The sequence below is a fragment of the Solenopsis invicta genome, chromosome 8 (genome assembly GCF_016802725.1).
Source record: "Solenopsis invicta isolate M01_SB chromosome 8, UNIL_Sinv_3.0, whole genome shotgun sequence".
Lineage (NCBI taxonomy): Eukaryota > Metazoa > Arthropoda > Insecta > Hymenoptera > Formicidae > Solenopsis > Solenopsis invicta.
The window spans coordinates 7,635,413-7,659,574 of NC_052671.1; the positions used below are offsets into that span (position 1 = coordinate 7,635,413).

Below are 24,162 nucleotides of genomic sequence, written 5' to 3' on the forward strand. Positions count from 1 at the left end.
AATAAAAATTTTGAAGGAAAAATTAAAAATAAAATTAAAAATAAAATATACAATGTGTACTCTCGGAACATTCTGTATATTTCAAATATGCAGGATATACTTGAAATATATGTGTATAAACTTTAAGGTTTAGAAGATAGAAATCTTGAAGACAAAATTTGAAATAAAATTACAAATAAAATATACAAGACATACTTTTTTTAAAATTAATTAGATCGTTTTGTCTTAATTAAATGTATAACATATTACATATATTATCATTAAATAAAAAAGCAAGAATTTTTCAAAATATCTTTTTCTTTACTCTCTTAAGATATAAAGAAAATGACACTTCACCTTATCAATATAATCCATTAATCTTTAATGTGAAAATATTCGACAGAAATATTAATCACACAACATATACCAAAAATGTATGTATACATATATTTATATATATATATACCTTTTTTATAAATATGAAGTATATATATGTACAGTTTAATTGATATAAAAATATCTAAAGATGTCTTATAATCTTTATACACGTACAATAGGTTTCAAAACGGCGAAAATGGCACGTAGTTGGTAAAATAATTAATTAGTAGTTTTGACATAGGTTACGAGTATCAGCCTTTGAATCGGGGCTCAAGGAGCTCCAGGGGGTGTCGTGACACTTTTGTAGCTTCGATTCGAACCGAATTTCATCGTCGGCGTAGCATATCTCGTCGATCTTGTAGTGCTCGTATACTAATCTATCCAACCAATCATCAAGGTCCTCACCGATTCTATTCTGACTCTGCGTAATTTGCTCGTTCACTATCACGGATTTCACTAACTTCGACCAATTCTTATTCATCTCCTCTGTAATATGATAGACGGTACTTTGACTGTCTATTATCTCCTTCGCCTTGTCCAAGTCTATCCTCTTGGTCTTCCAGTAGGACAGCGGAATCACTAGGAATTTTAATTTTGCTATCAGTTGAGTGCCAGCAACTAACAATAATCGCCAAGTACCAACGGCTAATTGTTCGCTTAGCTGTGGCTTAACATGTCCCACCTAAAAACATAAAGTTACATAATAATTGAGACCAATAAGAAAAAAAATGTTTAAAGTCCAACTATAAGAATAAAATGGGCCTTTAACCCCTGGAGTGACAAGTAAAAACGGTGTTTTTTTTATATATATTGTTAATTTGTATTCATATATCAATAAATTTTCATTAATACATTAATGAAAATTTAATTATAGTTTTATACCTTCATTAATAGATCGTTTTTATAATAGTTTCTTATACATTTAATAGCTTCATATGCTGATTTCAATATTTTCCCCAACACATTACAATTTTTTGAAGGTCAAAATATGATTCAGCAGCTCAAAAATTACAAAAAAAAATATACGATGTTTACTTTTTACGCCAAAAACCCATTTTACTCATCGTTGTTTAGTGCTACGTATGGCAACTACCAAGTTCATTTCTTCAAGCAGTACATGATTCACGTCGGCGAGGCGACCATACGAATCAATCCATAGGATTGATACATTCTGCGGTATCGTAACACCTGCGTCAAACTCATAAGCCAAGACCGGAGTCGAGTACGGTCCTATGCTGCCCATCAAGTTCCTAAACATCTGCTCCTTTTGATCATAGTCCGTGTTAACCGAGAGATTTCGTATCTTTCCTGACCATAACTTACTAGCGGAAAAGTTATGTCGCATGGAGATTAAAGCTTCCACGCGTCTCGCACGATTGTTAGGCAATACAGGTACGTTAGAGGATTCGTCTTTATCCTCTGTCAGAATTAGTATACCAGCGAAATGATTCTCGCGAAAATACGCGGTGTTTTCTAACAAGCGGACATTCTTGTGATCCATATTCAGTTGGCGGTAAACCAATCTTGCCAGGGAATATGAGAGCGTTAACAACGCATCATCCGGTAGCGGACTCAGATCAGCATGATGATAAAGACTTTGCCAGTACATGTCGTAGCCTCTAGCTGTTTTATTCGTTCGATCGGGATACAGCCATTCCTCCACACGGTCTATAATTCTGTGATCGACGACAGGTTCGAATTTACGGGCAAAAAATATATTGCGGTCCACCGTGTTTCGTAACCGATTAAAATCCTCGAGCTTAAAATCGTTTGGACTGCACCCGCACCAATCCACTACGGCCTTGTATTGACACTTACAACCCAACTTTCTCTTCCAGTTAGTCATGTGCAAATTATTGTCTATATAAGTATTGCAGAATCGCGAGTTTCTCATGACCGTATGAAAAAACGACTCGGCTGGCAGCAAGGTATATTTGAACAATTTTGTCAGCTTGACTATCAATTGATCAGGATTTGGATTGGCAACAAACTCGACGAAGTCTCGGCTCAGAGCGAACCAGTCGCTGCCACCATCAATTTGAATACCTGTAAAATAATGAAAAATAATGTATTATACATAATAATTATATATATATTACTATCGTTCACAATTTCGAGGCAATGCTTGCAATTTTCTTGCATTTCATAAAAAATAAAGTTCTTGATTTTAAAAAATCGAGAATAAAGAAGTTGCAAAAATACATTTTAAAAAGCAAAGATAAAACTTTCTTTTTAACTTTCGTTTCTACAATATTTTGTTCTTAAATTAACAATGTTAAATTAAAATTAAAAACTATATTTTTTAATATTTTTTTCAATATTTTTGCCTTACTTTGAAACATGTAATTATTTCGATGAAATATTTTCGGATAAAAATTAACGAAAAAATATTTTAAAGTAAGCTTTTTAAACTTTAAGATGTTTTTTTTTAATTAGTGTAAAAAGTTTTCGCAATATTTCAAATTTCTTGTGTAAAAACTCATTTTTACAAAATATTTTTAACTTCGAAGTTAAGAGTTTACAAAAAAGAGAGAAAGAGAGAGAGAGAGAGAGAGAGAGAAGAAAGAAAAAATTTTGTTAATTTTCGATAATTTTTTGTGAGAAAATCACAAGTATTCCCAAACTTATAAATGTTAGTGTATGTATTGCAAATAGGTTCGTATCAATTTATATTAGAAAACTTTTTTAAATGTTTAAAAAAATACGTGTATCTATATAAGAAAACTAGAAAATCGTGTATAAAATAAAAATATGACTTTTTAACATACCATCCGGTAATTTTCGATCGCCGATTCGCCACATGCGTGCCTCACATTCAACGAAGGTCTTGTCCAAACCTTGTTTAGCTATGAAACGCTGAACCTCTCTTCCGTGCGACTTTGCGAAGTTCATGCCTTTGTTCCAACTGAGAAACTCAGTCAGCTGATTATTGCTTTTCAAAGGAAAATCGGATTCTGATAAATTTACGAGAAAATCCCAGTGTTGATGATATGCAAGCATCTGTTGCGCAGACTTCAGAAATGTCGTCAAGAGACTTGCGCCACCCCAAATACTCGCGTGTCGCAAGCCTTCTCCTCTCGCCACTTTGATATTGTTTAATTTACATGATTTTTCCAGCTCCAACATTTCGCGATATAAATAATCTTGTCTCTGAAAATGTATACAATTTAATTGAAACAATATTCCTCTATTACTTCAGCATAATAAGTATTATCATAGAAATAATTTAAAGACCAGATTTAAAGGAAGTGTTTTAAACAAAAATATAAATAGCAATAAATTGTAATTAAGAAATTTATATTTCATTATGATATTAATCACCCAATGTTATTTAATAGTGCAACAAATTACTTTATAATTTTACAGTGGTTTGGCATTCCATTTGTCTCTGTTTGATTGTCAGTCTGCTTTTTCAGAAACATAATTTAACATTATTTTTGCTAATAAATACTCAATAACTTCCACCAAAGTAAAATATGAGTTAAATTAATTGATCATAAGATCAAAATCAATAAAATTTTTATATAGTCATAAAACAAATCAAGTAGCATTTTTCCAAATTTTAAAGTAGAATGAAAAATGATTTTTTGCATTATATTTTACATTATATTTAGTTACATCCATTGCGAAGAATTTATTGCCTTATCAAAATTAGAATTATAATGTTCTTTTCCCTTTGTCATACTTACCGCGTCAACATGGATATAAAATAAATGTGAGGGATGATATAAAATACTGATAAGTCGTTTTACTTGTCGACTCGCTCTGCCATTTACCGTCAGCAGATAAGCTATTCGCACAGGTTGCTCGAGTTCATTTTTTAAACTCGAATTTCTCGCCTCTTGAGGCTTGAATTCTGTCGAGATGGAAAGAACTTTTTAATAATCTCATAGACACCTGTGTATATTAATTTGTATTCACGTACTTTGAATACCAGTCCAATATATGTTAATAGTTAAATAACCACCGCACGTCTGTTTTGGATTGCCAGAGCATTTCATGTTGCAACTGGAATCTGGTAACCGCTTCGTCTGCAGCGGCTCTTCCATTCCGCAAAAACATTCCACCCTAAAATCGCACGATACATTTAAAAAGAATCATACAGCACATTAATATTTCAGATCAACTGAGATACTAACGAGTATTCTGTGCCAGCGTATGGAAATCCTGATTGAAGACACATGTAAGCGCAACGCTCGGGTGTATTGTTCCCTTTGAAAACGTGATAATAACCGGAGAGCGCTCTCAGCGTCTTGTCGTCCTTGAAGCAGCCCAAGTTGATCGGCATGCCTGTAAAACCTGGAGAATGGGGACACAAAGATTGTACTCTGTCCGGGTACAACAAACCCTGCTGGCTAAGGCACGTCACATTGACAATGCGTTGCTTGCATGCTTGACTCTGAGCACGTGTTACGGCGCTCACCGCCTCCCGGGTCGTAACCTCGCATGCAGGTGTGAAATTCAATGATTTGCGATCCAGCTTGATTCTAGTGGTGCGATTCCTTGGCAGCTGTGAAAGCGGCTGAGTCTGCTTGTTCGAGTTTGCCTGCTTGTCAGGTGGAAGTTTCAGTTGACGTGATCCCTTTGGCAGGCCCTCATCCTCCTCAGGTTGAGAAGACCCACCCTATAAATTTAATGGAATGTACCAGGTAATAAATTGGCAAATGTTTCTATCTTAGTGTCGTTACTGTCGTCTTTCCAAAGAGGAGGTTAAGCGGTTTACCTCTCCGGACGACAGCCGGGTGGATTTGCCCTTGTCACCGTCTTGACCGAAAAACGTGTGCAGGTAGATCTGGACGCACAGCACGGTGATGCCAAAGGCGAAGATCAACCGATACTTGCGCAGGCAGCTCGATGATCGGCCACCCGGATGGCTCCTGGTGATCGGCATTATTCTACGAGGCTTGCCTCACAATTACCGTCGGTGCGCGATCGAGGAAGCCGGGTCCATCGAGGCTGAACTACTGTCTCTCGTCACGACGGTGGCTTCATCGGCAAGAATTTATCCACGTCACTTGCCTTCCTCAGCGGAGAGACAAACGCGCGTCTCCACTCATGCGCCCCGCGTCGCACCCCATCATACGCATCTCGCACGAATACATCGAACGCGAGCACTGCGACACGACCGCATCAGACAGCATCCTTTGAATGATTAAGCGGAGGAGGCTAGGTCGCCAGCTAGGTTAGGTTAGGTTAGGCTCGTGCGTCACAGCGCGCGTGCCCTGGGGCTGCGTCGATTCGACGGCGGATCGCATAGGTTATGGTCCGCGTCTTAAATAATGCAGTAAACAACTTCAGTCACGCTTTTTATCGGTCTATGCGGTCATTCACGAGGAACGCCCATGGCAGACGAGCGCCGTGAGACAGTCGCGCATCTATCCCAAGCAGATCCGGGGAACGCTGTGACGTAGGTGTGCGCGCCTTTGGCGGGAATACGGTTCTCGGGGATTTAGAATTTAGATGCGACGCCAAAAAATGGCAAATGCGGTGTTCACGCACAAAACCAAGGAGGAGGAGGTCATCGAATGTTTCCTCTACCCCAAGTTCTGTTACGCGTCTGATCCGGACGCGGTGACGGAGGCGAGGTTAAGCGAGGAGATCGTCAAGTACAACGAGGAAATAGCCCAGTTCGTTACCGACCACATCTGGCATTGTGATGACTTAAATTTCCGTCCTAGGACCAAACAGACGATGCTGCTGAACCGAACCCTCGAAGGATCGGCAGTGGAGGAAGGTGAGCCGTTTATTTCGACAACACAGATGTGAGATCACCCTCTGAGATGATTCGCTAATTCACCTTTCAATAATCGATCGTTCTTTGCTAGATTATCATACCTTGCCACATATTTACGCGAGTCTACGTTTTGACGAGGATATAGGGGACGAGTGGCTGACGGTGTTCCTAATATTTAGGCTCACCAAAGTTTTCGACGGATTGATTGCCAGAGTAGTGGACTCGGATGGAGAATTTCTTTTGATAGAAGCTGCTAACGTCCTGCCGCTGTGGGCCAGCCCTGAGACGTGTCAGGACCGAGTGTTTATTCATAACGGTGATATTCATGTGATTAGAGAGAGGGGAACGTCGTTTCCTAATTTACTGAACAACATAAACAGCAAGCCGCATATTTCCAAGATGTCTGAGAAGGTGCAGTTGGTGTTGCAGAAGCGAATTGGCATTTATCCTGATGAGATTCAGAAAAGGAAGCACAAGACTAGAGCATTCCTTCCAGAGAAGGCAGCCTCCATACTTCGTCTAGAACCAAGATTCATAGCTCCAGCGATTAGAACTATCTGCCATTCGGATCCACTCGAACGCAAAGTACAATAGAATTAATTTTTTTAAAAAACTGAAAATGTATTTAAGATTTACATATAAAATAATATTAGATCCAAGATCCAGCCTCAATCGTAGTTGACTTCTTTACTTACGAATATTTGCGTGATTAATTTTTTTAGTTGCTTATTGATTTTGTGTATAACACTTCTTACTATATTATAGGTTTGTCGTGCCATGAGATATTTTCCTCCCGAACAACGTACCATGGTCAATGTTAAAATGACCAGGTGCTTGTACGCGATGGCGACGCACTGTCGTTATACCGGCGATCCAAGAACAGGTTGGAACATGCCACCTGCAACTTGCTCAAAATACAATGCTCATGTTCTCGGAGTTAAAATAGCATGCGGTTTAGAGATGCTAGTAGCTCGGGCCAACGAGGAACGTAGAAAACGTACCAAAGAACAGTCGGACGTTCCCGACGATGCTGAAAAGTTAAAGCTGAACGAATCAGCATTCAACGCTTACCTAGCTCGTTTAGAGGCGAACGGTTACTTTAGAGATCTGTTGGAGGGTAGTCAGGAACGTGATAAACTGTTGTCCACAGCGAAAGAGTATTTCTTGAAGCATGCGACTTTATTTGATAATCTATCGAATTTGTATGAAAGCGATGCTCAAAAAGTCTTAGAAGCATGGGAGAACATTCAGACGAATGACATTGAAATGCATGGTAATTTGTTATTTACGTATTTAAATTACTATTTTAACAAGTAGTATATAATTTCCAAATCGTTAAATTTTACATTTAGCTAGACTTACTTTTTTTTTATATGCAGCTCAAGATGAAATTATGTTGAGTCCTGCGGATACCGATAGTTGGTTACACGTAGACCCGATGCAATTAGAAACATATTTAAACCAACAGTGGGGCAATGTTAAGGATAAGAAATTAGATCAAGAACCCATGAGTCTCCGAGAAAAAATGCAGTCGTTTCTCAATCAAACTAGCGACATTGACGGCGTGCATTTCTTAGGGTATGATTTCTATCTGTCAAAATGGCGTCTAGAGAAAGAAAGAAAGAGAGAGAAACAATGTTGAGGAATATACTAATCGTAATTTATTCGTAAAACAATGGAAAGTAGATAATCATTGATTTCATTTATATTTTGTAGAGAACAATCAATGGACAATGAAATGCAAGACACGGAGGATGGTGCGCGAATAGATTTTGATGCAGACGTATTCGACAGTACATTAAGAGGCATCCTTGACTTAGTCGTTCCGGGAGGAGAGGACGAGTTCGAGGGTAGCTCGGAGGGATCGCTGGGCGGCGACGACGAGGATAAGGGTGGTGACATGGACAAGTACATGCGGCTGTTAGATTCACAGCTGCAATCGCAAATGGTAATGGACGAGAGCTCGGTAGCGGATGATAATAATAGCACGGATCCCGTAGAGGCAAGTTTGCGAGAAAGTATCGAAGCTGAAGCCGGCGGTTCCGGCCCAGCCGGGAACATAATCGGCGGTCCCGTTCGGAGGCTCATGCACTTGCAATTGCAATCACCCACGACGGTACCGCCCGACTTACAAAGTTAATGGCACTACATGTAGTAAACGATTAACATTAGTCGATTCACGTTGACATTCGTAAACATTATTACGATCTTCGCTTCATTCTGCAAGATGCATTTGCCATTTCAAACAAGGAGAAAAGACAATGGACTAAAGCCTCGTTACTATCCAAATTATTACACATTTATTACTTAAAATATATACTTAATGTTATCGATCAAAGCACTTTTATCACGCAGTTAGTACCATTTCATATATGTACTTTTCATCACTCGGCTATATCACTGTTTTTCATACAAATTATATATTAACGAATAAGATGTTATTATCGCGGCCATAAAGTTATACAGTAAGAGTCCTACTATTTATATATGTATCATTTATTTCCACTTTTATAACTAATTTTACCAAATCAGAATCTATTACGTGTAAAGCTTTGTACATTTTAATTAGAATAATGAGAGACACGAACGTTTGTTGTGTACAGATTTGTATATTTTATTAAGACTCGTTAGAGGAATACGTATGACAACATGTATGTATACGCGTTCGTGTACTGGCGTATACATAGATCCTCATAGAAATCTCATATTATTTGTATTAAAATTCAAGGTGTCGGTGATCGATTATTTGAATGCCTGTTTGAACCATTTTGGTGTCTTGTTTTGATTCTGAGCTGATGACGATGATGATTTGCCGCTACCACTCGGTCCTGGAGTGACATGATTGCTCTCGACAACTGTGCCTCTATCACTTTCAGTCGTTAGATCTTGTTCTTTCCGCGTCGTAGCGGTTCTATAGAAGAGTATGTAAAATTTAGATGATTATGACAATCTATATCGAGCGATGTAATTGATCATCTTACCTAGACTTTATAGCTTCGATCCCGGCAACTCTAGGATCTGTCAAATTTGCTTTTACACTCGACTTTAGCGATGATTGCCCGGAATAATAAACGATAGCAGAAGGAACAAGATTTTCGTCTATTAGTCGTGCGTCGGGGTTTAAAGTATGCCTTGGTGGAGTAGTATCTGCATAAAGAAGAATAATAAAATTTTATCAATAATAAAATTATTATGTATTTGTTTTTTGCATAAAATGAATGTGATAATCGCATGCCATTACTCACAGATAGTGAATTCACAATCTGGATTGTCTAAATAGCTTTTGATGAAGTCTTTAACAGTTTGGATGGTCTCCAGTGGTCCAAACAAACCCTGAAGAACGAACTGATCGGGAAATTGTATGCGAATCACGGCGCGACGATACTTATTCAATCGGTCCAGAATGTGCTTGTCACGATCCAACTGACGCTGCGTCTCTGTCAAAAGCGGAGCGTCCTCGAACTGTTCTCGGCGACGTTTAGCATCTCGCAAGAGTGTTTTCGCGTCGTGTAGATCGAGATCGAAAAAACTGTCTGGCAACTCATCCCTTGGCAATGCCTGAGTCCCAGCCTGATTAAACACCAGAGCGTTTCTCTCCCCTAACTGTAACGTGAAATGTTTAATAAGTAAACCCGTCACCTTAATGCGATTGCACATATGCACAATTACACCTTACAAACTTAATTTCATACGCGTTTTCCTGGGCTGCGCATGTTTCTGTGATACTTCGATCTTGTTTGTCATTATGATCTTCATGGCTGGAATGATTTACTTCTATTTTAGATACATCTCTCTCTTGTTTTTTATCATTGAGCGTATTTATTCCCTCATCTTTCGTTTCTACCTTTATCTCATCTCCCGATTCTTCCTGATTTTTCATTATTGATATGCTTTTTGTTGGCACATTAATTGTCTCGTTTATTGTCTTACTACAGTGTGATGTAGATGGCACTCTTTGGTAATCTTTATCGCTCGAGGAAGCATCTGCAAGGACTGACTTTGGAAGCAAAGGCGTAGATACATGTGCCTGTGTTTTTAACTGTTCATGGTCGCGATATATCAGCCTTAATATCGCTCTTCCGCTATTGAGACCTAGCGACTTCAACGTCGTTTTCTCTAACGCTTCTCTACCGCACACCTGAAAAGATTTGAAACATTCCAATTTCTTATTCGTACGTTTATGTTACACATATAATTACGCATCATTATAAAAACGTCAGTTTCTATGTTGCGCAAGTATGCCATACATATATCGCTCATTTACTACAACAATGACAAAACTTACAAAGTTTTTCAATTTAAATGTTTTGAATCATCAATGTTTGATAATATCATTTTTAAGGAGCTTTTTTCTCCAGCTTAAAAAAGTAGAGTGCAGTCATAAGACTTTTCATTCATATATTTAATATTACCAACTTCAAAATAAGAACCAATGAATGAAATCAATAAATGACAATAATTTGTCATTTAAAAATATTTTCTTTATAACAGTGATAAATTATTAATAATTATTAATGTAGAAAAAATTGAAAAAGAATTGTTTATAATAATGATTTAAATGTAATGTATTATGAAATCGGTAGGAGTCATTTTGACCCTCTGTTACCATTATGATACTTTACTGAAGTGTGACCATTAAGGATTAACAGAGGAACTGTTCACTTTTCACGTTTCCACCTTAATAAAAAAGATTACATGACTGCTATGCGAAATTTTCTCTTTTTTGCAGACAAAAAAAAATGACAATTTTCAAATTACATCATTATAGTAAACGAACTATGTGTACATACTTCACGATGCATGTATATCAACACAGCTCTCTCAAGGTCAGAATCGGGATAGATTTCCGTCAACGCCCGAGCCAAAGTCGTGTCCGGCGGGAACTCGCGCAATATTCTTTCCCCGTCCTCCGGCTGAATGCCGATGGTGACGTTCGACGCGGCACGCATCTTCGTACAGGCCACCATCTCCAGCTGTGCGTTATTCGGCAAGCCGGTGAAACGGAATATCGTGTTAGGATCTAGTATCTGCCGATTGTGTCTGTAAAACAGTAGCGCAAGAGATGTAATGTACGGCTTTACGGAAATTATATTTCATTGTGGAAAATCCAAGTCTCAAAGTGTCTCGTGCTCACTTAATGTCATAGTCGTCGGCGTTGTAGCCCTGCTTCTGGCATACCTCCTCCAGAACCTACAAAAAGCCCTCTGTACATATTTCATATTTGTTGCGTCAAGAACGTTGTTCCCCGTTTTTTGTTGTTTTTTTTTTTCGAACACGCGAGGGTGCGCGTCGCGCCCTGTCCTCGCCGCTGGATCCTCACCTGCAGGATCGTCGTGTTGATCGTAACCCGCACATTCTGCCGGCGGCCGTTCGGCGCGAGGACGACCACGGTCTTGTTTGCCGCCATGGTGATCAGCGAAACTTCAAAGAGATGCTGAGTGGCCCAACCATCGCGAGTGGCTAACAGCTGATTCGGAGCGACTTGCTCCGGCAGATATTCCACTCGCCTCTCCCCCTCCCGTGGTCGCGTAAAGTCCCGTGTTCAATGATGTTCAATGTTTGTTGATGTTCGCAGAATGTAGACCGATATCTGCAGCAGAGACAGAATGAGACAGAAGAAGTAAACAGAAGTAAGGGAACCCGATCGTATTTTTCTCGAAGAGATCATTCTATTTTCTTCTTTTAAGCTACATCCCAAAACATCCTCTCCAAAGACAATTTTACTCGATATAACGTACACAGTTATACGTTACGTGTACTATATATTTCGAGTAAAAAGTTTTTCCTCGGAAAAAATGTTTTGGAATCTAACCTTATCGTGAAGACAGTCGTGTTTTTATTGTTTTGGATCCCAGATGACAGCTAGCTGTCACGTCGTCGCAATCCGCGGCGGACTCCGGGTATCATATGCGCCAATCGACTTTGCCGTTGATAGGTTTACGATTACGATAAGTGAGATCGTTGGACAGGTCTTCGTCGACGCTTGCGCGATTTAGATCGTAATCGCGCGTTCGTACGTTGGCAAGGGTCCAGGGGAGCCGTCGCGAGTTCGTGTGGCCGACCTGCACGTGCACGCAAAAGAGGGTCGTTTACACGGGGCAAGGAGGGGGGAGGAGGAGGAGGAGGAGGAGGAGGAGGAGGAGGAGGCTCGAGAAACACAACGAACGCGTGTCATCCAGGTTCGCTCGCTTGTCGGTTGGCCCGCCTCTTGCGCGCTCGCCGCGGGATCGCGTGAACCGACACAACACTAGGGCGAGACGGACGCGAGCAGAGTGGCAGGTGTACCCGCGACGCGCCGTCGTGTGTTTACGAGCGACAGTCGTCGCCTGACGTCTCGCCCGCACCGCTCGCCACCGCAACGACGACGCAAATGACGACCCCCGAGGTGAGAGCGGGTAAGCCTCTGCGGCGCGATGGTCGTGTCCTTTAACCGGTACCTACCGGTGATTTTACCGGAGATCGACGACAGCGAACCCGGCGGCGCCGTCGCCGCGAGCAGCGGCGTCGGCGGGCCGCCCGACGTCAAGCAGCGCGCCCCGTACACCACGGATGAGACCGCCGCGAGGAGCTGCTCAACTGGCAGCACCCTCATCGGCGGCGGCGGCAGCGGCAGCGGTGGTCCGACGACGACGACGACGACAACCTCCGTGACAACGCCTGCGGTTACGGTAACGACGTCGGCGGTCACGGTACCGCTGTGCGTCCTGGGCGAGGTACAGCTGCGTTTCCTCTGCCCCGACGACCTGGAGGAGGTGCGCTCGCTCTGCCAAGACTGGTTCCCTATAGGTGAGCATGGTTCTCGTCTGTCTCAGGAGATGCAGGATTGTAAAAGATTTTTTTTTTAATATACATTCTTTAATATTATCTCTCTATCTCACTTTCTCAAAACCTGCTTCAATTCCGACTAATAAAGGAAATGTAAATAATTAAGAGAAAGTTCTGAGAGGAAGGAAATGTATCTGCGAAGAAAAAGAGCTAACGCACTGAGAACAACACAGAAACTTATATACACATATATCTTGAGTTTTAAAACACAAATATTTATGAAGCAAATCTTCAAGCAGGATATACATGTGTCTATTAATATTGTTCAAACGCTTCTCACACAATAACTGAGATAGCGTTTCATTAAATTTTAGAATTAGATTATATGTATTTATATCTAATAAGAGTTTTGCTGTAAATTTTAAGATTACATCTATATAGATCATTTACGTATTGTTTATACAGGGTTGGATAAGTTAATATATTTTTTTAACTAAATTAAATTAAAGTTAATGGCGTGTGAAATTAATTTAGTTACATTAAAAGTGGCACGAATAAAAAATTTATAAAAACGTTTAATTACGTTACAATTAAATCCATTTATATTAAATTAAAAGTTAATTTTGAAACATTTAAATTGAAAATAGGCTATTGAGAGTCAGTAAAAGTGCGCAATCACAAGTATTAATATTAAACCAGTTATTTATTTATTTTTTAAAATTACAAAAGAACGAACGTTTCGACTCGCTTTGAAGTCATTTTTCAGCGTATTAACAAAAAATATAAAAAAATTCTAGCCGTCATCAGTCATGAAAAACGGGAAGCAGTCGAGTCACCAACGGTTTGCCAAATCCTAGTGGCATTTTTATCCGTGGCAGTGTTACAAGAAATGATATTTAAAAAAATGAATAAATAATAATGGTATAATATTAATACTCGTGATTGCGCACTTTTACCCGCGCTGACTCTCAGTAGCCTATTTTCAATTTAAATGTTTTAAATTTCGAGAGTCCTGAAACAATTACTTTGTTTTCATATTAAATTAGAAATTCGTAAATTTTTAAAGTTAGATTACTCAAAACAATTAGAATACAGACCATTAATTTAATATTTTATTTAAATGAATTAAGTATATATGAAATAACAAAGAAATATTGTTCCTTATATTTGGGAATGTTTTTTTATTTATAATTTTTTTTTTACATAAATAAATTTTAACTTAAGAAAAAGTTATAATATTAAATTAAAATTTATGTGTTTCTGAAAAAAACTAGTTAAAGTTAAAAATTAAATTATTTAAAATTAACTGATTTTAGTTAATTATAAAAGTTATTAACTTTTTAACTTTATTATTTAATTTTTAACTTTTTAACTAGTTACTACCCAACCCTATATTTACAAATCTTTTTCGTGTAAACAATTCAATGTAAATTATTATAAATTATTATAAATAACACTGTACAGAAAAGTAATTAAGTTATAAAATTGTTAATATATCTGCCTTTAGTATAGATACATATGTGTATACACATTATGTATAAAATTATATTTACACATATAAAACTTAGTTTATATTACATACACACATAATGTATATTATACAATATTTTACAAGTAAATGTTCAATCCAATAGAAATATATTTGAATGCAATTTATTAGAAATATATCAAGTGACATCTTTTCTGTTTTTTATTTTTTTGAAAAAAAGTTTGTTAACAATAAATATAATAAAAAAATATTATATTTAAACTGTTAATAATATAATTAATATACTAAATAATATACGATTAATTTCCATCTGTACAGATTATCCTTATTCATGGTATGAAGACATCACGAGCTCGTCGAGATTTTACGCGCTTGCAGCGGTATACGGTGGAGTAATAATAGGACTGATCGTCGCGGAGATAAAGCCTTACGCCAGATTGAACAAGGAGGATCGTGGCATCTTGTGTTCCAGCCTGGGAAAGAATTGTCTAGTGGGTTATATACTTAGTTTAGGGGTACGTCGCGCGTACAGGAGAAACGGCATAGCTTCATTGCTACTGGAACAGCTGCTTGCCCATGTCACCGCACCCGAACGATCCTCCGTGAAGGCAGTCTTCCTACACGTACTCTCAAGCAATGCTCCCGCTATATTATTTTATCAAAGGTGTCACTTTCGATTACACAGTTTTCTTCCGTATTACTACTCGATACGGGGAAAATGTAAGGACGGCTTCACGTATGTTCTTTACGTTAACGGCGGACACGCGCCGTGGGGTATCTGGGACTGGATCCGTCACCTGGCCGGAGCGATGACCAATCTTGTGCCGTGCAGAGTACCGCGATGGATCTGGCAACGTCTTTTATGGGCAACTACCGTTCTTTCTTACCACAGATGATACATTTTGTGATTTGTTATGTTCTATTATATATTTATTTTATTTTTTTTTAATTCTAGAGAGTTATAAGCATATAAAGTGCCATAAGTTGTGCTTGACGTTACGACAGATTCAAAATAAATAGCCATGACGTGGCCATATGATTTTATTATTATGTAGTTCTGTGCTAATGCAAAGTTAGAAATGGACATTGATCTATAATCAATTTGCATGAGGCGAACAAGTATTTAAATTTATTCTAAAGTTTGGGCAGCAAGGCTTCAGAGTATCTTAGCACAGCTTTGTTACAAAAGATTGTTAAACACATACCGTTATTACAATACTGTTGTAATAATTCGAGATATGTAACTGCCAACCAAAAATCATTAAGTTCAAATCATTTGCATATTAATATTTAACATATCTTCCATTGTTTCTAAAGTTTATAGTATTAAATCGTCGTTTATTTTAATGAAAGCACAATCTTTAAGATTTATTTGACTAATAAATTACGTTTGACTATTTTTTTATTCGAAAAACGTACTATAATTTTATCTAATAGAGACATAGTCACAAATTTCTACAATTTTTAGTTTCCAAATTTTTATCGTTATATATAAAAATTTGGAGACCGAAAATCATGATAAGAGCAAATTATGATTTTTTAAGCGAGAATGATTTAAAAGACTGTATCGTTACGATTCATACTTTGTATACCTCTGCTGCCATCGATTGTATAATATATGTATAAACACTGTGTACATATTTTGTATATTAAATAAAAACTTAATATATTAACATGAAATAACGAGAGTAAAAAAATTAGTAATCTATCCTAATTACTTTAGATCTATGAGAAATTCACACATCGAGAGATAATAATATCTCATGAGTGATACATACATATGTACATATGTGAAGCACAACTTTTTAAAAAAATAATTATATAATTCTGAATATACATAATTATGTTTTTTTTATTGAAACGAAGTACTTTTAATAAGGAATTGTTATTAAAAAAAAGTAATCTTTATACAAATTAACAATTTATTTAATTTAGGAACAATCTCAATACATTATTTCAAGCATAGATCTCTCATAATGTAATTTATATATTTACATCATATATAAATTTCATACTGCGCATGCTTTCACAATTCACATTTTTTTTACTTAATTCTCATGCTTATCTTTAATATTTACATGACAAATGATTATATTCTTATATGTGTAAAAAAATAAAGTTTTAAAAGAATCGGTAACAACGAATAACATTATTTTGAAACTATATATACAATATATATGCATACATAGAATAAAAACTGATCAGGTGTGTCACTTATTCCATGATTCATGATTATATAGTTGTTTTTGGATATCGTAAGTAATAATACAACATTATCTAACTTATTTCTAAAATCAGTCTTAAAAAGGATTTGTAATATTGATTGTAAGATTATGTATTTTATGATAACTCTTGTACTTAACTCTTGTAAATTTTATTTCTTTCATGTAATTACTTCTAACGAGAGATAATAAGTCAATGATGTGATTCGATTAATATCTTTAATGTTTAGAGACGGTTATGTAATTTGTACACACACCTAATTCCAATTATTGCTCTAGGAACAAAAATTAATAATTATCAACAGAAAAAAATGAATAATTATTAATTTATTCGAAGGCATTTATCCCTTTCGTTCTATGTACACATACATTTTTTCAATGTATATATGTCAATGTAAAATCTCTACATTAATGACTACATTTATCTGTTATTACGTCGTGTATATTGTTCTTGAAAACGCTTTATACATAAACTATGTACATGTAACTTTACTACTACTTTTGGATGGATTTAGCATTTGAACTAGAGCATCCATATTAAGCGTATTATCATGAGGCCAATTCCAGATAACTCGCTGATCAAACGCTCGGGCGAAATTAGCCTCGGCTTCGCGTGGCCTATTGTTCATTCCATTTCGAATTTCATATTCGGTTTGTTTGGTACCTACATTATAAACGTAAAATTCGCCAGTCCTCTTACTAATGTGACGTGCCCACGGCTGAGCGATACTTCGTATAAATATCACGGTGTTGAATGCCGAGTATATCGGTTCCTGCTTATTAGTCTCGTTCTCGCATTCCATAGAATTTTTGTCGAACTTGAATGCGATAGGTATTTTCACTGATTGTTGCTGTATTACTTGCAATTTCTTCTGTATATCTGGCGCTAGTAAGAATCTTGGTTTTGCACGAATGCAAATGTAATCGTTGGGACTCGGCTTCCACAGTGCGTTGCAAAATTTCTCTGTCAGTTTATATCTGAAACATTCATGTCAAATATCAAAATATTAGTTATAAATAACAATAATCATTCATAGTATTTACATATTCCGTTGGATTTGTACAGGTATCTTTCTACTTATAACTAGTGTTCAGATAAAAGATTCGAATATACTGTATGTTCAGTCTGTGCAAATTGTTCAAAGTAAAAAAAGAGCATCTAGTTCAAATATTTCAAACAATCTTTTTTTAAAAGATTAAAAAGATTTAAAAAATTGTCAAAAAGTAAAAAGTCGGATATGGGCTAAATATGTAATGCATAAACATGTAATATGTGTGAGCAAATCTAATTAATCAGAAACATCTAATTTCATTTGATTGCTATCTCAGAAGGCAATCGCAAACCATCAAGAGTATTTTGCCCTCTGAATTAGACTGTTTGGAAGTGGCATTTAAATTGTAAGTTCAATATATATGTATAAAAAAGTACATCAAATACAAAAGTACCTCACGCGCCGAGGAATAATTACATTCTAACAAAAAGAGTTAACCATTGGGGAGCAAAACATGTTACTGATGTTACAATTAACGAGACAAAAAAGATGAAACAAAAGACTTACCTCTGAGATAAGTACAGCTTGCTTACATCTTCTCCACCGAGCATATAAGCATCCAAAATATGTAACGCGCGTGTTTTTGAGAAGTATTTGCCCATCCACTTTGATTCATACACCAGCTCAGCGTATACGAGAGTATTGGGTGGTAGTTCGATCTTCGCGTCCCCTACAGATTCCCAGCTACCTCTCAGATATCTGTATACCTTTCTTCTTCCTAAGCCTAGGTAAAATGTTGCCTGCTTATCTATCTCGACGTACGGGCTTGAACCGCACGGCATGCAGTACCAATCGTACAGCTGATTGAATATTGTACTCCGTACGTTGTCACTCTTCAATTTCGTCGCTTCACATCTGAGCAGCCGCAGATCCTCACCCAGAATCTCCTGCGCCTTGTCTGTTGGCTTCGACAAGGGAGGCCTCACTCTAGTTTGGATCGGCAGCTTCCAATACTTGAGACACTCCTCCTTCATAATTGCTTGCTGACGTTCGACCAACATTGTGTCTTCACAAAATGCAGCAATTTTTTGAAGACTTATTATCTGTTTTTCTCCTAAAATATTGTTAGAGTTTCTTATGTAATTTATAAACTTCCTGTCCGCCTCTAACACGTCGAGAGGTACTAATTCAATCACGTCGTTGCTATCGTCTCGCGTCAAAAGCAAATCGTTAACGTGAGTGAGATAATCTACTATCCCTTGCGTGTTGAGCCTCTTTCTTTTGCATATTAAGTATCGTTCAGAATTGGCTGGTCTGGAACTATTGGGCTTGAAAATGGAAATACTGTCGAAACACTTGTACATCAGGTAAATGAGCCCGACACTAAAAGGTGTAAACAGATCGAACAGTTTTGTAACGAAATGTCCATCCGGTCTCACAATCATAAGGGCCACTAAACACTGGCATAGGTACAACTGCTTTGACAGAATCTCTTGAATGTTTTCCTGTCCTTCCACCGAGAATCCGCCATCTGACATCATGAAGTGTACACCTTTATTGTCGGTATGTTTCTTAATCAGTGCTTGAAATGCCTCCTGATTCTGCGGATTATATACATCTCCATCGCCCTTGGGTCCATAAAATGGATGAAAAGTTTCACATGGGCCAGCAAAAAACTCATCCAATGTAAAATCATTGCTGCTCTTCAAGGTGAATCCAAATCCCTTGGCATGCCACTTCTTCCTGGATAAAACGTATTCGCTGAAACCACCTGGCCCAGCGCACACATCCGCAAAGAACAGCAATTCGTTAGCGTCCATATTTTTTGGATCAGTGAACATAAAATCGCACGCTCTGTCTATATTCGCCATCTTTACAGCTGCACGATTCAAAAAGTGCCCGTTACGGATCGTTTCAAATGGATTTGCCCGAGTTCTCGCTTTGCGTATTTCCATGTTATCCAATCCATCAAGGATGGACTTAGAAGAAACAACTTGACTCAGAATAGTTGGATTGCAAAACAGGTTCTCATCGTCTATACTGTATTTTTTTTGCCCCAACTTCATCCAGTCCGACATATCTTCAACCAGAGGCGTACCAGAACCTATGTTTTGCAACCATTCGATGTCTTCGATAACTTGTATTTTCTCATCATCAGGATTCCACTTGCAACTCGCTTCCTTAAGACCTGGCACAGTATGTCCAAATCCTCTTCGACCATGTTGCTTAGCTGCTTCTATCGGTTCTGCACGACCCTGGTCATCCTTTCCAAGACCTTTACCCGGCTTGTATCCCATTCTTTTCATCATGTGTTGAACTTTCTGGGACACACTATTTTCGCTGCTGTCAACATCTGCATTGTACACTGCTTCATTTTCTTCGTTATAATTGTCTTCTGGAGATGCAGTAACACCTATTGCCTCTCTACTATTCAGTTTTCTTTTTTTACTCTCGCGTTGGTAAATAAAATCACTTTCGTCAGGATGAGACTCCATTTTATCGAATTCACTCTCCTGATCATAAATAAAAAAACTTTCGTTAGGATCGGGATCCATTTTATCGTATTCACGCTTAGGCTGCTCGTTGCCAAAAGTGATCAAGTTTATATTTTATATCGTTAGTTTCGTCCACATAAATATTTAAGTGAGGATCTAACAAATGAAACAAGACAATCCAATTAGATGCTTGTAGAACCAAAAATGTAAAAAGAAAACAAGAGTACAGACTTTCTAGAGAATACTTACTATATTCACTATCGTAGAGGTTGGACCCATAAACGATGCAAATATCAATCGCACACTTCCTAATATTATGAAAAGTATACTACCCAAGATCGAACTTCCTAACCTATAAAACAAAAAGCGTTCATCAAAATCTAAAGGATGACTATCAAAAGAATTAATATGGACACAATTCTTCGTAATTTTACATTTCAGTCAAATTTGAATATTATTGAGTAAACGAAAATATACATTTTATGAAAAATGATAAAAAAACCGATTGTAAACGTATAGAATTGTTCAATATTTGTTCAAAGTAATCTTAATAAACGTACATCTTGTAGTTGAACGTTTACTTAAACATAAACAATAATAAAATCTATCACAATTTGTTGTTTAACTACAATTTATTTATGTTCAATTCTTTTTTCTTTCATAAATGTTTTCCTCGTTTTAAGTTATAACACCACAAGTTATGTCTAGTGCAAACAGCGGAGGAATATGCAGAGTCCACAATGCGGTCTCAATGATGTTATGACGTTGCAATGGACCAACTAAAGAAGAGAATATATCTCTTCTCTGATTGGTCTGTTGCGGCATCTTATAGGGGAAAGCATTTTGCATATCTTATAATAGGCTTTCTACAATAAGCTATTAATCGGTATCATAAGTCATAAGCCATAAAAATTGATCAATCACAATCAAATATTCTTTTCACATTAATAACTTATAGAAAACCTGTAATACTTAAAACATAAGAGAGTGAACCAATCAGAGGTTTTCATTTCTAGGAACTCTATTCATTTCCGTTCCCACTACTCGTTATGCGGATCTTGTGCGTAAAGCCCAAATCACATTAATAGCGTTTTTCACTGGGCGACACCGAGTGCGCACTGGAAACTCGCCGAGTTCAGGCGACACTGCCCGAGTGCACTGACAGTGCGAGTTTCTTGCACTCTCAGCTAAACACGTCCATTATTTTCCGTGCAGTTTTATGGCGCATTATATTCGATACTTTTTGAACATTAGCATCACAAAAATTTGTAATTTAATATGGAAGGATCGATTAGTTTGTGTATTTCTTTTAGAATAAATACTGAAATATTAACTTTAACCCTTGAGCCGCTTGAAACGGACTTATATAATAAATTAAAGAGTAAGTATATACTTATGATCTTGGTTTTTGAGGTTATTCAATGCACATGTTAGAAAAGAAATTGATAAATTTCTATAAAATTAATAAATAAAAATAATAATAAAATTAATAAAATAATAAAATTAATTGGTAAGTACCACAGACTCCATTAGATTAAAAATAATTAATAATAATAATGTAATATAATAATAATAGTAATAGTAATAGTAGTAATAGTAATAATAGTAATAATAATAATATAATTAATAATACAATTATTAATAATATAATTATTTGCATTAGAGAATAAAACGTAGGAAATACGAATCAAACGCAGTAGTTGGTGCGTCAATATAATAATACATATATTTCGCTATTAATACATAAACGTGAATACAAATAACGGACGCGTTTCAACTTTCCTTGAAGTCATTCTCAACGATAATTTTCAATTAACAAAATCATATATGCTAATTGTTAATTTAAAATTATCGTTGAGAATGACTTCAAAGAAAGTCGAAACGCGTCCGTTATTTGTATTCACATTTATGTACTGATAGCGAAATATATTTACTATTTATATTATTGACGCACCAACTACCGCATTTGATTCACATTTCCTACGTTTTATTCTCTAATTTTAATACTACCAAGTCTATCTTAAATATTTTGATAATTATTTGTAGTATTGTTACTATATATTTATACAATATATATTATTGCTTCACGTGTAATACAATATAATCTGCAGAAACAATGAAAACAGATGTATTTACATCTTTATCCGTTAAGTTATGCACCACCTAAACAAAATTTTTGATTTTCGGAATTTTCCGTGGATTTTTTAATACTTCTTCTTCATCACTGCTAGATGATGATGAAGAAAGCAAATCTAGTAATGCAATTGCTAATCGTGCGTCCCGCGCAGCCATGTTGCACTGAACTGGCACCGTCTCTGGGAGCTCGTGCCGAAATCTTGCACGAAAGGGCAAAAATTCGGCACTAGCCTTCCCAGTGAAACAGCGCGCACCGGTTTCATGCGCACCGAAACGTTCAGTGAAACACGTTGCCCGTAGCGAGTGCGCACTCAGTGCGCACCAGTTCTCCCAGTGAAAAACGCTATAAGATTGCCGATTGTAATTGACGATTAGCGTTTGAAATTTGACCAATTGGAACAAGGAAATTTTAGCTCCTTTTATTTTGATTAGCCAAAACTCAATCTTTAATCTTTAATCTTCAATTTTTAATTGCTAGTGTGATTTGGACTTAAAGCCTTGTTTTCTATTCCTGCACTAGACTGCACTGGAACGTTCCTTCTTGTTTTCACAACTTTCAAATATATATCTATTTCACTTTAAGTGCACACTAATTCAGGGAGTTCAGGAACAGAAAACAAACAGCTTGTATACACTATGCTAGAAATCGAGAGAATTAACCAAACGCATTTAAACAATTCGGCCAATTGGTTAATGTGACTGATCAGTTCTCTCTGTCCGAGATCTCGGACCAATTTCCAGCGTGTATACAAGACTTAAAAGTGAGAAATTCAGAACTAGAAATCTTGAATGAATATATAATTGTAGTGAATTATATATATTTATTCAAATTCTTTTGTTCTGAATTTCTCACTCAGGGCCAGTTTCATAATCATCGATTAACTTAATCTGTTGATTTTTCTATCGGAATTGACTAATCACATTTGTCGTTAAGTAGAATTGACCAAAAATAACCAATTACGGTTGACACTTAACTGGCCAGTTAAGTTAACCGGAGGTTGTGAAACTGGCCCTTATATGCCCATTTTCACCAATGTAGGTTAACTTTGATCTCAGTTTAACTTACTCCTTATCTTTTTCTAATTCTTAGAACTAAAGAAAGATAAAGATTAAGTTAAACTGAGATCAAAGGTAATCTGCGTTGGTGGAAATAGGCAATAGCGTGTTAGATTTGTTAATTCGATCCGACTTCGAGTCAATGGTCTAGTTTACACCGAGCACTTGATACGCGTACTAACTCGTAACTTTCTATTAAATTATCTTACTTTCGACGATGCGTGTATACATGATATATATATATATATATATATATATATATTTAATTATCTCAATTCATATTGTACCAGCTTAGTATACTATTCTTTAAATTTATTGCCGTAATTAAGATAATTTAATAGAAAATTACTAGTTAGTATACATACATTAAATACTCGGTGTAAACTAGGCCAATGGTTTGTTTTTTTAGCTAAAAAAAAGATAAATTATACAAAAAACGCAGCTAAAAAACAAATTATTGACTCAGAGTCGGGTCGAGTCAGCAAATTAAACACGCTATTAATCAAAACTTAATTAAAAATTGTTTTCAGGTAAAATACAAACTTACAAGTACGAGATAGACAAGTATAGACTGGTTAGGTTGCCACGTGGTCCCCAACGGACTGCTTATGGATCAATTTCAGTCAATTTAATTTAAATAGTACTCGTCTCTTTAATGAAATGTGAAGACGATAAGATTATAAATCCTGTATCGCCTCTAATTTTCCACAGGATTTCAAAAGTAATTGTAACTAGAGTACAGTTAAGCCGGTTAAGCCAACTGGTAGTTTCCAATGGTTCCCAAATGGATATTTAAAATGGCGACAACACAATGCTCCGTGCTCCGTATCCGGTTGTAACGCTTCTTTCGTCTACGGCAACGCTATAGACTACGGCGACGCCATAGACGACAGAAGCGCCACATGTGGTATAACAC

The 24,162-nt window shown here is 36.7% G+C and overlaps 5 protein-coding genes across 6 annotated transcripts; 2 read left to right on the top strand and 3 right to left on the bottom strand.

Annotated features, from left to right (window-relative positions):
- Positions 1-279: 279 nt before the first annotated feature.
- On the bottom strand, positions 280-5,484 carry LOC105207992 (xylosyltransferase oxt). The gene is made up of 7 exons (XM_011177707.3): positions 5,081-5,484; positions 4,497-4,981; positions 4,283-4,425; positions 4,047-4,213; positions 3,126-3,507; positions 1,451-2,403; positions 280-1,039 (listed from the first exon to the last, which is right to left on the bottom strand). Exons 1-7 carry the CDS (start codon positions 5,246-5,248, stop codon positions 581-583), a joined length of 2,757 nt encoding a protein of 918 aa, XP_011176009.1. The 5' UTR covers positions 5,249-5,484; the 3' UTR covers positions 280-580.
- Positions 5,485-5,591: 107 nt separating this feature from the next.
- Positions 5,592-8,691, top strand: LOC105207990 (protein ecdysoneless). Its single transcript, XM_011177706.3, has 5 exons — positions 5,592-6,091; positions 6,183-6,676; positions 6,857-7,364; positions 7,471-7,669; positions 7,808-8,691. Exons 1-5 carry the CDS (start codon positions 5,818-5,820, stop codon positions 8,229-8,231), a joined length of 1,899 nt encoding a protein of 632 aa, XP_011176008.1. The 5' UTR covers positions 5,592-5,817; the 3' UTR covers positions 8,232-8,691.
- LOC105207989 (tether containing UBX domain for GLUT4) lies at positions 8,570-12,036 on the bottom strand. The gene is made up of 8 exons (XM_011177705.3): positions 11,904-12,036; positions 11,412-11,681; positions 11,226-11,281; positions 10,882-11,131; positions 9,768-10,229; positions 9,337-9,694; positions 9,073-9,238; positions 8,570-9,002 (listed from the first exon to the last, which is right to left on the bottom strand). The coding sequence occupies exons 2-8, from the start codon at positions 11,496-11,498 to the stop codon at positions 8,834-8,836; spliced, it is 1,548 nt and encodes a 515-aa protein (XP_011176007.1). The 5' UTR covers positions 11,499-11,681; positions 11,904-12,036; the 3' UTR covers positions 8,570-8,833.
- A 203-nt stretch (positions 12,037-12,239) lies between these two features.
- Positions 12,240-16,025, top strand: LOC105207988 (N-alpha-acetyltransferase 60). Its single transcript, XM_011177704.3, has 2 exons — positions 12,240-12,877; positions 14,664-16,025. The coding sequence occupies exons 1-2, from the start codon at positions 12,505-12,507 to the stop codon at positions 15,239-15,241; spliced, it is 951 nt and encodes a 316-aa protein (XP_011176006.1). The 5' UTR covers positions 12,240-12,504; the 3' UTR covers positions 15,242-16,025.
- Positions 16,026-16,249: 224 nt separating this feature from the next.
- On the bottom strand, positions 16,250-20,810 carry LOC105207987 (cap-specific mRNA (nucleoside-2'-O-)-methyltransferase 1). Of its 2 annotated transcripts, none has more exons than XM_026130189.2 (4): positions 20,615-20,777; positions 20,304-20,406; positions 18,127-20,072; positions 16,250-17,545 (listed from the first exon to the last, which is right to left on the bottom strand). In XM_026130189.2, coding segments are annotated over exons 1-4 (2,556 nt in total). In that variant the 5' UTR covers positions 20,617-20,777; the 3' UTR covers positions 16,250-17,040. The 2 variants fall into 2 exon arrangements, with proteins under 2 accessions (XP_025985974.1, XP_011176005.1); XM_011177703.3 differs by having other exon boundaries at positions 16,254-17,545; positions 18,127-20,210; positions 20,615-20,810.
- Between the last annotated feature and the right edge of the window lie 3,352 nt (positions 20,811-24,162).

What these genes read in the sequence shown, in the direction of transcription:
- LOC105207992 (XM_011177707.3), bottom strand. Translation starts at nt 5,248, where the DNA reads ATGCCGATCACCAGGAGCCATCCGGGTGGCCGATCATCGAGCTGCCTG. An exon ending in TTTATATCCATGTTGACGCG is followed by an intron (nt 3,508 to 4,046) that starts GTAAGTATGACA and finishes ATACATTTTCAG; the next exon opens with AGACAAGATTATTTATATCG. An exon ending in CGATCGAAAATTACCGGATG is followed by an intron (nt 2,404 to 3,125) that starts GTATGTTAAAAA and finishes ATTATTTTACAG; the next exon opens with GTATTCAAATTGATGGTGGC.
- LOC105207990 (XM_011177706.3), top strand. Translation starts at nt 5,818, where the DNA reads ATGCGACGCCAAAAAATGGCAAATGCGGTGTTCACGCACAAAACCAAG. An exon ending in AGGATCGGCAGTGGAGGAAG is followed by an intron (nt 6,092 to 6,182) that starts GTGAGCCGTTTA and finishes GTTCTTTGCTAG; the next exon opens with ATTATCATACCTTGCCACAT. An exon ending in GACGGCGTGCATTTCTTAGG is followed by an intron (nt 7,670 to 7,807) that starts GTATGATTTCTA and finishes TATATTTTGTAG; the next exon opens with AGAACAATCAATGGACAATG.
- LOC105207989 (XM_011177705.3), bottom strand. Translation starts at nt 11,498, where the DNA reads ATGGCGGCAAACAAGACCGTGGTCGTCCTCGCGCCGAACGGCCGCCGG. An exon ending in TGATATACATGCATCGTGAA is followed by an intron (nt 10,230 to 10,881) that starts GTATGTACACAT and finishes AAATCTTTTCAG; the next exon opens with GTGTGCGGTAGAGAAGCGTT. An exon ending in ATCGAAGCTATAAAGTCTAG is followed by an intron (nt 9,003 to 9,072) that starts GTAAGATGATCA and finishes ACTCTTCTATAG; the next exon opens with AACCGCTACGACGCGGAAAG.
- LOC105207988 (XM_011177704.3), top strand. Translation starts at nt 12,505, where the DNA reads ATGGTCGTGTCCTTTAACCGGTACCTACCGGTGATTTTACCGGAGATC. An exon ending in CCAAGACTGGTTCCCTATAG is followed by an intron (nt 12,878 to 14,663) that starts GTGAGCATGGTT and finishes CCATCTGTACAG; the next exon opens with ATTATCCTTATTCATGGTAT.
- LOC105207987 (XM_026130189.2), bottom strand. An exon ending in CCTCTACGATAGTGAATATA is followed by an intron (nt 20,073 to 20,303) that starts GTAAGTATTCTC and finishes ATTTATGATCAG; the next exon opens with GAGAGTGAATTCGATAAAAT. An exon ending in AAGCTGTACTTATCTCAGAG is followed by an intron (nt 17,546 to 18,126) that starts GTAAGTCTTTTG and finishes TGAATGTTTCAG; the next exon opens with ATATAAACTGACAGAGAAAT.